This window comes from Patagioenas fasciata, chromosome 11 (genome assembly GCF_037038585.1).
Source record: "Patagioenas fasciata isolate bPatFas1 chromosome 11, bPatFas1.hap1, whole genome shotgun sequence".
Classification (NCBI taxonomy): Eukaryota; Metazoa; Chordata; class Aves; order Columbiformes; family Columbidae; genus Patagioenas; species Patagioenas fasciata.
The window spans coordinates 7294199-7309176 of NC_092530.1; the positions used below are offsets into that span (position 1 = coordinate 7294199).

The following is a 14978-nucleotide window of genomic DNA, read 5'->3' on the forward strand; positions in this document are numbered from 1 at the left end:
CCCCGGCGCCGCTAACCCGGCTGTGCTGGGGCCTAGGCTGGGAAAGGTGGCCCAGCTCTCCAGGAGCCAGCAGATGCCTGGGAGCGCTGGGGCTGGAGAGGGCGGACGTGGCGCCGGGGGGCGCTGCGGGGAAGAAGGGATCGCGGCGGGTCCAGAGGGACGCGGGGAAAGGGCTGCAGGGCCGGCGCCGCCTCCTCCACCGCGGATGCAGAGGAGAGGCCGGGGCTCGAACCCGTGGCCGAGGGGCGGACCACCCAGACACCCCGACCCCCCCCTTTTCCGGCGCTGATACACAGGTGCTGCACCCCGCGGACACCGCCACCGTCCCGGCGTGCTGTGCGCGCAGCGCAGTGCCCCGCCTCCTAGCGAGCCGGCAGCCAATGGGCGTGCACAGCGGCGCGCTCGGAGGGGCCGGTGGACGGGTCAGTGGAGGGGTCAGTGGGCGGTGCGGATGTTCGCGGAGTGCGGCTGCGGCGCGGCCGGGCCGGGCCGGGCTGTGCCGGGCGGTGAGTGCGGGGCCGGGTTGGGCCGGCCTGGGCCGGGCGGTGAGTGCGGGGCCGGGTAGGGCCGGGCGGTGAGTGCGGGGCCGGGTAGGGCCGGGCGGGGCCGGGCGGTGCGTGCGGGGCCGGGTTGGGCCGGGTGGGGTCGGGCGGTGTGTGCGGGGCCGGGTTGGGCCGGGCGGTGGGTGCGGGGCCGGGCAAGCTTCCGGCCTCGCTGTGTCCGGGCGGCGCGGCTCGGCTCCGGGAGGGCCCCGGCTTGGGGCTGCGCCCGCCCGGGAGGCTGTGGGGAGTGGGGCGGCCGTTCCACTTCGGGCTGGGAGCGCCTCAGCAGGCCGGGGCGGCGGCGGCGTGCGCTCTTTTTCTGTCAGTCTCTCCTGGCGTGTCCCCCACTTCGCAGAATGGGCGGGAGGCCGCGGGGGTGCCGGCCCCGCCCGGGGGTTTTCTGCCGCCTCTCAGGCCGCAGCGGGTCGCGGGGCCCAAACAGCTTCGCTTTGCCTCCCCCTGGTCGGTCCGGTCTCTCCGACTCGGTGCGGCCCTCACCAGCGGGCTGTCTTTGAGTAGCAATTCTGTTTCAAGTGCATCGAGGGACCTGCTGAAGCTGGTGACATCCCCAGCGCTCTGGACCTTGGTTGCCTTTTGGATGGTGGGGAAGCTGTTTTGAAGGTTTTATTCTGGGTGGGAAGTCTCTAGGCTGCCTTCGGGGTTCAGTGGTAATTAAGAAGTAACAAGGTAGTACAAAAGGTAGGGGGAAATGAGTTGCATTTAGAGAAATTTGAGACTGCATCTGGAATATTGTGTCCAGTTGTGGCTCCTCAGGTCCAGAAGGACAGGGAACTGCTGTAGAGAGTCCAGTGCAGCCACCAAGATGCTGAAGGGAGTGGAGCATCTCCCGTGTGAGGAAAGGCTGAGGGAGCTGGGGCTCTGGAGCTGGAGAAGAGGAGACTGAGGGGGGACTCATTCCTGGGGATCAATATGGAAAGGGGCAGTGTCAGGAGGATGGAGCCAGGCTCTTCTTGGTGACAACCAGTGACAGGACAAGGGGCAATGGGTGCAAACTGGAACACAGGAGGTTCCACTTAAATCTGAGAAGAAAGTTGTTTGGGGTGAGGGTGTCAGAGCCTGGCCCAGGCTGCCCAGGGAGGTTGTGGAGTCTCCTTCTCTGCAGCCATTCAAACCCGCCTGGACACCTTCCTGTGGAACCTCAGCTGGGTGTTCCTGCTCCATGGGGGGATTGCGCTGGATGAGCTTTCCAGGGCCCTCCATTCCCTGACATTCTGGGATTCTGTGAAATTGTTGAACTGACTGACTGACACAGGTCGCTTTGGATGCTCCAAGAGTGGGTGGTTTGCGAAGCTGGGGCATAAAGGTGTCAGAAGCTTCTCAACTGCTGGGCGTAACTGGTCGGGTTCTCTCCTGAGTGCTGGGCAGGCTCAGCCGTGCCCGGCCCTGTCGCTGGGCTTGTGTTGGATCCGCTCTGCCGCAGCCAGACTGTACTTAGGAAGCACCGTTTGGTTCAGGCACACTCGCACCAGTAACCACAGCTACCAGTGGGCTGTAACTCTCCCACAGCCCCACTGTATAAACATCCTTTGACTATGATTCATATGTATGTGCATGCATACACTTATTTGGTTCCTGAAGCATTATACTCAAGCTTCTTTGTATTTATGTGTTTCTCACCATCTTAATTATCTTGCTTATATTTTGGTTGTGTGTGTGGAGTCTAACTGTTAACTGCAACGTGTGTTCAGATTGTACTGTGCAGAAATGCTTTTGTTCTTTAGTGCCGCATATTTGTTACACAAATGTGTTAGTTCTTAGATAGATTACTTTGGAGCTCCCCCGTACTTCATTTGCACAGGTACAGTGCTTAGGCACCGTATTTTTCTGGCCTGCAGAAGATTGCAGCAGAGCTGTGAGATGATGGGTGAGATGCCAAGGCAACCCAGGGTACGAAATTGTCCAGCAAACTTGCATTTCTTCCTACTCCAGCCTTTCACCTCTTACCCGCTCTGGGAGCTGACGGGTTGTTTTTTCTGTTTCTTAAGGTTTTGTTTGATGGATTTTGTAACATCTAATTAAAGAGCCCAAGCATTAAGTTGTTGAAAGCTCTGCCCGAGCCACTGTAAGATCAGGTTTCCTTGTTTAAGGTCATGTTTTTGCTGCGGGTGACTTGAGCTCATAGGAGAGGTGGAGTTCAATCTCTGAGTAATTTCGGAGATAACGTGTTGCTGGAGAGGCATTCTGTGCACCTTCCAAAGATGGTGTGACATTTTTCCCCTAATCCCCAACTTTTCCGCTGACATTCTTCCAGTGCCAGCGTGTCCGTTCCGAAGGGACGCTTTCCCAGCTGCTCTGCTCTTGGCTGAGGCGAAGCCGTTCAGGTCCTGGCGCTGGTGCTGCCCCTCTGCGAGGCTCTTAGCTGGGGAGCAGCACTCACCCTTCGCTCCAGATTTTTGCACTAAGGTTTTTCTGGTCATACCATTTGCTGACTTTGTTGGAGGTTTCTTCTAGCCTTTCAAAAATATATTTCTGAAAATGTGAGCTTTTGAGCGTTGGTTATGCAGCAGCAGGTATCGCTCTCCGGGCGTGCTGAGAGGTCGGCAGGATGGGAAGGGTGTGACGGATGAGCCGCCTGGGAGCCTGTTCGCCCTGTGCCTGGAGCCGCCTGCTCTGCACCCCATGCAATGGAGAATGAGCTGCCTGCCCCCTGAAAATCCCAGCGTTGCAACACAACAATTTCTAGACCTTGTGTTGAGAGGGAGGCTGGTTTGACAGAGCCCTGCGAGCGTCCTAAACGCGCTCGGTGGAATGTTTCGTAATTTGGAGTGCAGGTGGGGACTGACTGCCCAGAGGGACACACAGACACTGAGCATCCAGGTCTGCTGGTGTACACACCTGTGTGCATTCACACACTGGGGAAGGGCTTTTTTTTCCTTTGTTTTGGGTTGTAAGAGTAAGTAAACAGCAGAGCTCATACACAGCTTCATCGAGTCTCTGTGTTCTTGCTGCTGTGGATATGTGTCTGTGAAAATTTGCCATTCGCTTGAAAACACTGCGGATAGTAGCCCTTTGGTATTACTGAATGCTGCGTAGTCAAAGAAGAAAGGGATTCTTTGTGTCTCTTTCTCTTTTTTCTCATTTTTATTTTTTACAGTGCCCTACTAGAATAATTAGCTTGTCAGAAGTTAATATTTCCGTTGAGTTGAGTACAAGCTTCCAGAATCAAGCAAAGTGAGCGGTATGCCTCTTACCGTCAGGGATTACCAGGATTTAATCTTTCTATGCAAAGGCAACTAATCTCAGGCATGCAAACAGGGTTTATTTAGCTGCGTGCCAGCGCTGTAGAGCATTGATGTATGAAATCCCTTGCAAATTCAGATGTACTTGCTGCTAATCGCTTCTCCACCTGCTTGTCCACCTCCAGCCCCCCCATCCCAGAATCAGCCTATGGGTGTCAGTCACTGGAGACTGATGGGGACACGTGCAGCTGCCCTTTGCCAGCTCTGGCCCCAGGTCCCAACCTGTGCTCCCCACGCCTGGGCTGTCGCTGCCTGCAGGACAGCATGTGGTGGTTTTACTGTCGGTAGGACCCAGTTTTCCTTTTGCGCTGAAGCTCGGAGGCTTGAGTGGAGCTGCACGGGGTCTGGGAGCTCAGCCCTGGGCTCCGTCCATTGAACACATGAACCAGCTGGGAGCGGCAGGAGGGCTGCCTGAAATACTGAATCAACACCTTGCCATGTTTCTTTTGCAGTACGCAGGTAAAAGTTGGTGTTGTCTTGAAAGTGTGTTTCTCTGATAACGTCTTGTTAGTGTTTTAGCATATAGGACTACAGGGAGTTGACAGAAGTAACTATCAAAAGTCTGCTGGTCTCATCAGCGTGCCGAGGCAGCTCCTGCGTCAAACTGGTGATTATAAGGCTCTAACCATGACAGTTAAGCCAGGAGTGCAGTAGAAAAGAGTGTACAAGCCCAAGAGTTGTTTTTGAACCTGGCAACTAGTCTTGGGAAGGAAAAGGTTGGTATTAAAATGTAACTTCAAAGCCTCAGTATCTTCTCTCCTTTCCCTGCCTTGCTGTTTTATTTTCTCTGTTTTCTCATTGATTACTTTAGCTTCTTCTAAAGTGCATTTCTTTAGAGCTTAAAACACCTGTTGTGTAATCGGAGGGCAGATGGTATCCTGAAATCCAGTTTATTTCTACATGACATTTCTAAACTTGCCGAAAGAAAAAGGGACCCCTGTTGAGGCTGAGCAATACTTGTTTCATATATTTGCCGATGTTGGCAAAAGGTAAATCCATATTTATAGTAAAGCCTGTGTCAGCCCATTTCTGAAGTTCCTTGATGATGGGTCAGGGAGATGTTTGAGTGGGAATAATCTACGTGGGCTTCTTAAGTGTATCATTAAAATGCTTCTAGTTATTTGGAAGTGTCAGAGTACCTGTTACTGTTTTTTTTCTTTTGGAGTTATGGGGCAGAGATTTGTGACCCTGCTTTTTATTGACTAGTTGGACCTCAAGAAACCCATTGGAGTGTCTGACGGGCAGCAGTGTGGAGTTGCTGTTGGAGCGCGCGGTTCCCTCATCTGGCCCCTGTAAAGCAGTGCTGGGCTTGCGGCAGAGCTCCTGTTGGCATTTGATTGACCGTTAGTAAACCCCACAGGGAAGATTTTGCAAAAATCTCGAACTGGAAGCACTGTCGGTTCTGTTTTCCTCCACAATCATAGGAAACCTGCACAGCAAACAGCCCAAAGCTGTGTTTTGGGTAGAAGTGTTGTCAGCAGTGTTAGGAATGATCAGTGAAATGGTTCTGTTCATGTTGTGGAATATTTCTGATCTTTTTTTTGCTGGTTGTTAAGGCAAACAGGCTCTGTTAGGAGGAACTAGTGGTTGGAAAATGAAGTCCTGTCCAGGGTCTGGCCCAGCACCCAGCGATGGTAGATACTTCCCTTGATTTATGCCTGGAACATTGAGATCTTTCCTGTCTCCAGGCTCTTTCTAAACATGTCCTGTGAAAGCCACAGCCGTATATAGCGTCAGCACAGACCCGAATCAATACCCACCCAAGGGGACAGGCAGGGCTGTGCATCGTTAGTGCTATTTAGGACAGCGGGAAGCTGCCACGTGTCTTCCCATTAAGACACAACTCAGCATCCATTTCCAGAGGTGAAGAGGACTTGCCGATAGCAATTTTCTGCCCAACCTAAAGCATCTGTTTTTCCCCAATTCATTTTTCTAGTGAGGAATCTTCTAGTCCATGTCGCTTTTTAAAAAAAATTCGAATCTGTGCATTATGACACGTGCTATCTTGTTCCTAAAAATTCCAGCTTCTGAGAATCCCTGAAGATACATAGTGTGTGTGCTCAGAGGTAAAGGGTGCACTGACACCTGTGTCACATATGGCACTCTAGAAATGCTGGCGCTGGTCTGACACTCACTGAAACCCTTAATTTTTCTCCTCCTTACCACTGCACAGCACTGCACTGCAAATGCAGAGATCTGCTGGTTTCTGCCTTTCCCGGCTGGCTCTCCACAGAGCCCGGGTAGAGCTGAGTGGAGCCCTGGGGTTGCTCGTGTTCTGGTGGTCCCTCCCTTCCCAAGCGGACCAGCTCAGAATAGCCGAGGATGCTTTGTTAAGGTTGGCGCGAAGGGGAAGTGCTTGTGCTGGCGCCGCGCAGTCGTCCTGGCTGATCTCTCAGCTTTTTTCCGGCTCCGTGCCCAGGAGAGCAGCTTTTCTGCAGCCTCAGCTCTCTTCTGTGCGTGGTCTTCGTGTCTGGTGGGACGTGGTTGGAGCTCAAGCTGAACAGTAGCTTGCTGAAATGGCAGAAGAGAAGCAATCTGTTCTGGAGGTGGCTGCTGTCCCTGGCATTTACCAATATGAGGGTGTGAAACCTCACATAATGAGGAGGAGTTTCTTATGCTAAAGTGCATTGTGAATGTTTAATTCTTGGGACAAACTCCATACTGCAAGATACCCAATTTTGTACTACTTCTGTTGCCCACTTTTCAATACTTTTGTGGGTTGGTTACTCTTTCTCCATCTTGGGGAGGGAGTGCAAAGCTTTCTCAAGATGTTTTGCTTCTCTATTCAGTGTTCCATAACGTGCCCATGGATGGGGGCTTGTCCCTTCTAGGGGGGCCCTGGAGACCCTCAGGCAAGGCTGAAGCTACCAGCTCCGAATGGTGTGGGTGCCCCCACCCAGAGCCTTGTTCCTGCCTGTGGGGCAGGCAGCTGGCACAGGGACCTTTACTGCTGTCAAGGTTTGATTGCAGGACGACAATAAACCGTGGCAGATGCATTTTTAACCCCCTCTCCCCCCAGCCCCTTTCAGCCCCTTTTCCCCACTAAGTACAGGTGATAGGAGAGCAAAGAGAGACAAAGAGAGTTGGAAAAAGTTAAAAATGTTTTCCTAATGCTGCTAATAAAATAGAGAAAATAATACAAAATATACAAAACCAATCTTGAAAGTCCCGAACTGCTCCAGACACCTGGAAGTCCTGGACTGGACTCTGCTACCAACCGGAGCTGGATTCAAGGATTCAGGGTCTGTCGCTAGGCCTCAGCTTTGCAGGGATGACTCGCAGGGTTCTCCTCAAATGTTGGCCGTAGTCAAAGAAGGGAAGAAGTGACAAGACCCGTGATCTCCTGCTTTTGTATGAAGTATCATGTGAATGGGATGGAATACTTAGTTGGTCAGTTTTAGTCACCTGTTCATTTCACTCCTTCTTGCTCCTCTCACTTATGGGTCGTGCATCCTTATCAGCAACCATTGCTGTGTCTACCAAAACGTGTATCCAGCTTCAGAAAAGTGCAGTTACTAAGAAGACTTCAGCTGGAAGGAAAACTCACTAAAAGAGAAACTGGTCTGGTTTGTAGCAAAACCAGGACAACTGCTCACCGTCACCACCCTTGCAGAGATCCAGACGTGTGTCATGAAGCGCGTGACGGTTTCTGTGGGTGAAGGTGACTCGGTGACCATCAGCAGTAAGTAGCTCCTGCCTTTCTCTGCTCACAGAGTCTGGAGCAAGAACCAAAGCAAAGTAACTGTGGAAGTGGATCTTGGCATCCTGGGAGTCCTTGTTGGAGGAGCTGCCAGGATCTCGCATGCGAGCGGGACTAAGATAACCGCATCCTCACACTACCCAGAAAATAGACGCATTTTTGTTTGTGGATTGTCAGGAGCTTCTCACTTTCCAACCTCCGCCTGCAAAGGAAAATATGTTGCTGTTCACGATCTCATCAGCTCCCATTTTTTGTAATATCTGATTATTTCCAACTTGTGGAGCTCTAGTCTGAGGCTGTATAAGGACAGTAGCGGGCTTTTCTTCCGCAGCACTTGTACCACGAGCTCTGCATGCCGTAATGAAGTTGTAAATGCAGACGCTTAGCTTTAAACCCAAGAAGGTCCTGTTTCTACCTTTTGGGTTTGGGCACTACGGAGGAGCATATCAAATGAGAAGGGTAGCTCTAAGCTGGGTCTTCTGTTGAGGAATCATTGGCGCAGAAGAAAAAGCTGTAAATTGGAATGAAGTTTCACAGCATGGTACAAACTTTCTTCCTTTCCTTGTGGAGTTCAGTAATTTTTTTGGAGAGGAAGTTTGATTTGAAGCGATTGCTTTTTAGCTCTTTAAATCCGTCATCCTCATGCAGGGATCCCCAGGAAGGAATCCCTGCCTCAGCACCATCTCAAGGTGCGTTCTTGGCCTGTGGGGTATCAGTTAATTGCTAATACTGGAAATCAGAGAGCAATAGAATAATTTCTGGTTTCATTCATACTCGTCCTTTCATTGTACTGGTGTGGCCGGTTTAGGATTGCTCTGTGAGACATGACCTACATGGCTCGAGGTTGAAAACCAAAGCAAATCCTCCAGTGGAAACAAAACAAGGGTTTTAACTCTGACCTCTTTGCTGATCTTGGTGTGGTCAGATAGGCTGACCTAAGGCATGGCTTGATGAGACCCTGACGTCTGGATTCCCGGTACCGGTGCCTAAATCATGCCCTGTGTGGTCACCTTTGAGCATTAATCCGACACCATGAATTTGTACCAGCACAAAAAATGTCGCTGCATTCACGTCTGGGGGTCATGTGTTGCATCTGTCAGAGAGCATATCTGATTACACTTAATGGAAAGCCCATAAATAACAATTCTTTTGGAAGTAGAATGTTCATGAAGAGGCTGAAGCAAGTCTGTGGTCCCTTCTCCCAGGGGTGTCTCTGGTCGTGTTTATGATGCTTTTGCTGGGTGTTGCCCGCCTCTCTCATGGTTGGTAGTTAGAAATGCATTTGGTGAAGCAATGCTGAGCTGGCTGCAGCTTCATCCTTCAGGTAGTCACTGATCTCACACTGGACTTCACCCGTCTTGCCCCAAAAAACACTCCACTGAACTTGAGCTGATGTTACTGTCACCCTTGGGCAGTTCCTATGATGAGTCCCCACCTTGGGGCGGAATGACCCCATGCACTGGTATGTGCTGAGGACAAACTGCTGGGAAGCAGCGTTGTGGAAAAAGTCTTGAGTTGTGATGGACATCAAGTTGAAGATGAACCAACCACGTACACTTGCAGCATCAAGTCATTACAGGTCAGCAGCATCCTGGGCTGCGGTAGGTTGAGTGTTGCTGGGAGATCAAGAGAGGGACCCTTTCCCTCAGCACTGGGGGTCACACCTCGAGCACTGGGCCCAGTTCTGGGCTTCCCAGTACAAGAGAGTGATGGTCGTTCTGGACTGGGCCTGATGAAGGATTTTTAATGTGATGGAGGGATTGTCTGTTAGGGAGGAGAGTCTGAGCGATCTGGGTTGTTTAACTGGGGAAGAGAAGGCTTGGGGTGGGGGCAGAGGGAATGTTATCCCTGTGTGCAAATACACCTTGATGGGAAAGACTAAAGAAGGTGATGTTGGAGTCAGTGGTGCCGAGCGAAAGGTCAGAGGGCACACATCAAAATACAGGAAATTCAACTAAACATGAGAGAACTTGGCTTGCTGTGAAGGTGGTCAGGCGCTGGAACAGGTTAGCCGGAGAGGTGGTGGAGTCTCTGTCCTTGGACAGCTGGATGATTCTGAGTTCTTGAGCAGTGCTTTGCTTTATTCAAGATCGCTTTGGACCTGCTAGTGGTAGTCACAGAAGTTAATTGGAGTGCAAGACATTGCAACGTGATCGAAAATATTCTGTTCACCTTTCCTCTTTATCAGAGAACATGACGCCAGGGGTAAGTATCATTCTTGGCATGTGTATTTCTTGCCCCGTGGATTGTGTGTTATGGTTCTTGGTGGGCTGCTGGGACACTATTAGCAGTGTCGTGTCATTCACACTGAGCAGGTACAAGTTGGTGGCTGATCAGCTGTATGTCGTGTGTTACAGCTGCTCCGTCCTTCAGTGCCTTTGCTGGTCTGAGGTGCTGGACTGTAGCTCTGGGATTCATTTCTCGATGAGGTTGTGTGTTTGAGCTGCCCGGTCATGTCTTGTTCTCAGTGAATGAAGAGTTGTCGCCACCAGCGATGTGGTGCTTGTGACCAAACATCACAGAATTGGATTTGAAATGTTCCTGTGTGAGCAGAATTGTCCTCAGGCTGTGCAGGGAGCTGTTGGCCGTACCAGTAACTGTTGTCCCCCCTGCTAAATGGAGCTTAGGGTGACCCCATTCTGTGCTGCAACATCGTTATTTGGTGGTTGAATCTTCCATAGCTGCTGGGCAAGCATCTTGCTTTTGGTTTTACAGTATTTATATGGTAGCTGCCTCCTTCCCGTGTCTGCATGTGGTTCCCAAGGCTCCAACTATGCAACACGTTCAGGTTGCTGTTCTGTTTCTCCTGGCAATGTCACAGCTGTTGTGTGTCCCCTTTGGATGCTGTAACTTGATTATTGTAGTTCCAGCTTCCAGGGGCTTTCAGCAGGAGTCCTGCCCGTGGCCTGCTCCAGCACCTTGCATTCCTGCGGTGGTGCACCGTGATCATATTATGCCTGTTTAGCGTTCTTTATTAAGTAGCAAATTAAAAGCCAGCTTTATAAACCTGCAGTTGAAGCCTTGGTCCATACTCTAGCAAACCATTCCTTGCTCCTCTCCAGAGGTGCATGGGACAGCAGTGCACTTGGCCAGGGAAGCAGGCAGGTATGCTGCCACATGTCATGGCTTGCAAAACTTTTCAGTGGCTGCCTTAAGGTGCCAATGTTGGGATGACTGAAGATTTGTAGGCCTGCGAAATGCCGTCTAGAAGAGCAGACAGCCCTGTAACTGCAGAGCTCCAGGGCTTTGTTTTCATCCAAAATGAGAAAATGTTGAAGCTTTGACCCAACTTGCAGAGTTGATCTTATGTGACTTCTTGCAGTGGTCAGGAGAGCATGACCCTGGCGGAACACACTTGGTGTCAGGACACCACAGCTCCTCTGTGCTCAGTGTGGCTTCAAAAAATCTAAGAGGAATAGTTTCCTCAATTTACTTTGTTTAAAAACAACACTAAGCCCCCAAACTTAAGCACTTCTCCAGCTTTTCTGAGGAGAGTGAAGGAGAAGAACCAGAGTGAACCCTGGGGCTCTAGCACGGGGAGGAAATGTCAGTGTGTGTACGGTGTAATTTAGCATATGATGGGGATGTGCTCTTTGTCAAGGCCCTTGGAGCTGTGTGCCTGCTGAGAACAATGCTCTTCTCGGAGACCTTGGCATCCCCTTGCTAATGGTGACAAGTCACTGAAGTTGCAGATGGGACTGAGATGTTTTGGTGGGAAGTTTAAAGTGTCGCAAACACAGGTCCCAGTAATTCAGCAGGACATGAGATGTGTCACAGCCTGCTGTCTATTTTTGGATGGCGTTTGTATTTGTGGAGTAAACCACCAGCTTTGGCACAGTTTAGAGTTGGTGTGTCCGTGTGCCCAAGCTGGAGGAGGAACCCCTCTCTCAAAGATGGCATTCTCATCTCAAGGTTTAAGGCTGTGTTTGAGCAACATAGAGGAGTATGTCCAAAATGGCATAAACCTATAAAGTGTTGTTAGAAGATGACACTTCAAGTCGAGCTATTCTAAAGGTGGTTATCAAGCCTTCCTTTATATTGTATGAAGTGAGAGCTGCCTGGAAGGTACAGAGACTCCCTGTTGAGGTCCCTCAATCATCTGGTGTATGTGTCCAAAAGCTGCTTTGGCTTTAGCTCATCTGGATGGGTTTCGTGCCTGAATGCTGGGGCTCTCCTGGGCCAGTCCTGGGCCAGACACTGGGGCCGGGGCTCTCCTGTAATGGACACTTGAGCTGGGCCTCTCCTGGGACAATCGTGCGAGAGGTCCCAACAGGGTGTCCTTTCTGTGGGTATGAAATGTGGCTTCCCGCCCGCCACTGTGCTCCTCTGGCCTTGTGGATACGGGCTTTAATGGACTGATGGCTCTCCAGTGATGGGCCTGGTCGAGTCAGTTATTGTTCAGGTTCCATGCCCATCACCGTCTCTCTCTGCTCCTTTGTGTGTGTGCAGGTGAGCTTTTATCACATAACCTAAAACTCTGCAATAGGCTTTTTCTTGCGGGGCAAGGAAGATTGGCTTTGAATCAGGTGACATCAGATGAAAAATGTATGTGATGGCTTGATACGTTATACACAGCTCCAAATGAAGAACTGGCCCTGACTTCACTGCAGCCTTTTCTGCTGTGACTCTTCCTTTGAAGAAGTCAGCTGTGTGGATGGGCACCCAGCAGTTCCTGGCCTGCTGCTCAGCCCTGATCTTGGCAGGCAGCACGAGGTGGACATGTCTCCATGTGTCTTGTCAGGTTGCAGCTCGCATCCTCTTGCAGGCGAGGAACTTCATCCTTTTAGGCAACCGTTACTGTTTCAAACTTTGCAGTACTCATTTTGGAGGGTGTTTTCAAAGCTCTGTTGCTGGTCCTTGGGCACATACAGCAGCTCCCATGTGAGTTTGTGCTGCTAGAGGTTGGTGCCAACACTGCAAACTCAGCCCTGTGCTGCAGAGCACATTTGACAGGTTCTTAGAGCAGTAACGAAGCTTAAGGTGAGGATCAGCTGAGAAGGAAGAGATTGAGGGGCTGATTTGAAATCTCCCTACTCCATCTCTTCTTAATGATGTAATAATAAGAAACTGCTGCAGGCTTAGCCTGCTGCTGCTCATCACCCCGACTTGAGAACGACTCTGGGGTCTTTGCGACAATATCTGTCCGGTCACCAACTCCGCAGTTGTCTTCAAGAGTGTTTTCCTTGCAGTTGCACCAGCCTCCTCTTCCCTTTGCTCCTCACCAGCCCTTTAAACACGTTGTCCTGAACAGATTGACCTTTTGATGCTGGAGATAACCAGGAGGAGAGTTCCTCAAGAATGCTTTTAATTACGGAGCTCACCTCCAGGAACAAACCTTGCTTTTGTAATTTATAATGGCTCTTCAGGTAGCTGCCTTTGGGCAGTATTTAAAGCCAGTGCTCGAGGTCTGGATGTTTTCAGGTAGAAATGATATAAGACAAGAAGAGAAACAAGTCGTTATTAGTTACTGGTCAGTTTTCTGTAATCATGGTCTCTTGTCCTCCCTTTATAGGTCTTCTCTTGTTAATCTGCATGCTGAAAGCAGGAGAGATGTTACCTGCTGGTTCGCAGCTACATGGTGCTTCATTTCCCGTGGTGGGATGGTGGGTAGCCAGGGTTGTGTCACCTGATGCTGAAGACTTAGGTGCATTTGTAGGTCTGTTTCTGCTCCTTCTTATAGATGCCAGGTTGGGGTTGAAGCCCGTGTGAGCAACTTAGATACACTGATCCCAGCAGAACATTATCCACTTCCCAGGAGCTGCATTAATTTCTGTCTAGGGTGTGAGCTGAACCAGATCACAGGTGTCCAGGGCTGGCAGGGCTGCCCAGGTGCGAGGCAGCTGGGTGGAGCAGGGCTGCCCCGCTTCTCCTCTGGCCCCAGACAGGCACTTCTTACAGCTTGACTCATGATCTAACTGGCGGGGTGCTGGCTGTATGGCTGGGAAACTTCCTTTGCTTCCTGTGTCACAGAATCCCAGAATGTCAGGGGTTGGAAGGGACCTGGAAAGCTCATCCAATACCCATTGCCCCTTGCCCTGTCACTGGTTGTCACCCAGAAGAGCCTGGCTCCATCCTCCTGACACTGCCCCTTTCCATATTGATCCCCATGAATGAGTCCCCCCCCTCAGTCTCCTCTTGTCCAGCTCCAGAGCCCCAGCTCCCTCAGCCTTTCCTCACACGGGAGATGCTCCACTCCCTTCAGCATCTTGGTGGCTGCGCTGGACTCTCTCCAGCAGTTCCCTGTCCTTCTGGAACTGAGGGGCCACAACTGGACACAATATTCCAGGTGTGGTCTCCCCAGGGCAGAGCAGAGGGGCAGGAGAACCTCTCTCGCCCCAGTGTTGGTCCTGTAGCTAAGGTTTTTCTTTTTCCCCAAAAAATATGTTAATAAATGAGGGTTTTTGTGAAGTATACAGGTAGCTTTTCACTCCTCGTTGGCTCATCGCTGCTGGAGATGGCTGCGTCCCTCCCCAGCGTGGTTGTCAGAGCAGATGCAGCATCTGAGTGCTGCTCCTGTACCGCAGAGCATGATTGAGCACCCTGGCTCGAACTGATGGTGGAAACAAGTGGAGTTAGTAGCTGCCTTTCTCTTCAGTTAGAAAGTAATAGACTGAGTGGTGTGCGTTAACATTTGGGTCTTGATTAACGCTGTATCTGTCTGGCATGTCATCTTCACCGGTTGCAGGGTGTCCAGCTGGCGGACCGAGTGTCTGGCTGGATCGCTGCTTGTCCGTGTCCTTCCCTACGTCCGAGGGTGGGAAAACATCCTTCCAAGTTTAGCGTTGCATTTCTATCAGCTGGATAATAACAGAGGTAAATCTCACAGTTGCTCCTTTTCTGTTCTCCCCGTTTCTTCGCTGCGCACGACCTCTCTCTATTTTTAACCTGCCGCCTTCAAGATTTATTTTCCTGAGTCCTCATGACCTCAGTGATATTTTGACTTTGGGGTATTTAAGAAACAGCATTGTAGGCATCTCGCATAGTCGGGCGTGACTATTGTTGTTGCCAGCTGAATAGTACTTAGTTTTTTGGCTGCTTCTTGTGTTCTCACCTTTCAGTAGCTCAGAGAAGAGCCCTCCAGGCTCTCTGTGTCCACTCTCTTGTCTATTTACAGCCATACAGAGCAAACATGTTTATTAACAAGTTCTTGGAAGCGGGATCCGCTAGAACAGAAGCAGCGACACTCTGGTGCATCTAGAGGAAGGTTTGGTACCAACATCTCGGCCTCTCAGCGTGTTGGGACGGCATAATCGTCACGTTTGGTACTCCTGTAGTTCTTCTGAGTTTCCCTCCCAGAAACGCAGGTGTACCTTAGCAGAATGCAGCTATTTTTATCACTTTATATGTATCCACAAACAGTATTTGTTTGCGTGTGTGGTTGTTTTTCTCTTGACTGTTCAGTGTGACTGAGCCAAAGATAAACCAAACTGGATATTTTCACGTCCCCTGAGTGTTGCATCCCTGCAAGTGCCGAAG

The 14978-nt window shown here is 50.7% G+C and overlaps 1 protein-coding gene across 4 annotated transcripts in view; it reads left to right on the top strand.

Moving 5' to 3' along the window:
- The first annotated feature begins 400 nt into the window (after positions 1 to 400).
- ENOX2 (ecto-NOX disulfide-thiol exchanger 2) overlaps positions 401 to 14978 on the top strand; it is a 54604-nt gene continuing 40026 nt past the window's right edge. The window contains exon 1 of one of the 4 annotated variants that reach the window (XM_065846569.2): positions 401 to 506. In XM_065846569.2, coding sequence (XP_065702641.1) covers positions 452 to 506 — 55 coding nt within the window. In that variant the 5' untranslated portion in view covers positions 401 to 451. Of the gene's footprint in view, positions 546 to 14188; positions 14316 to 14978 lie in introns of those variants that run through there. The other 3 variants (XM_065846568.2, XM_065846567.2, XM_065846570.2) reach the window with 3 other exon arrangements.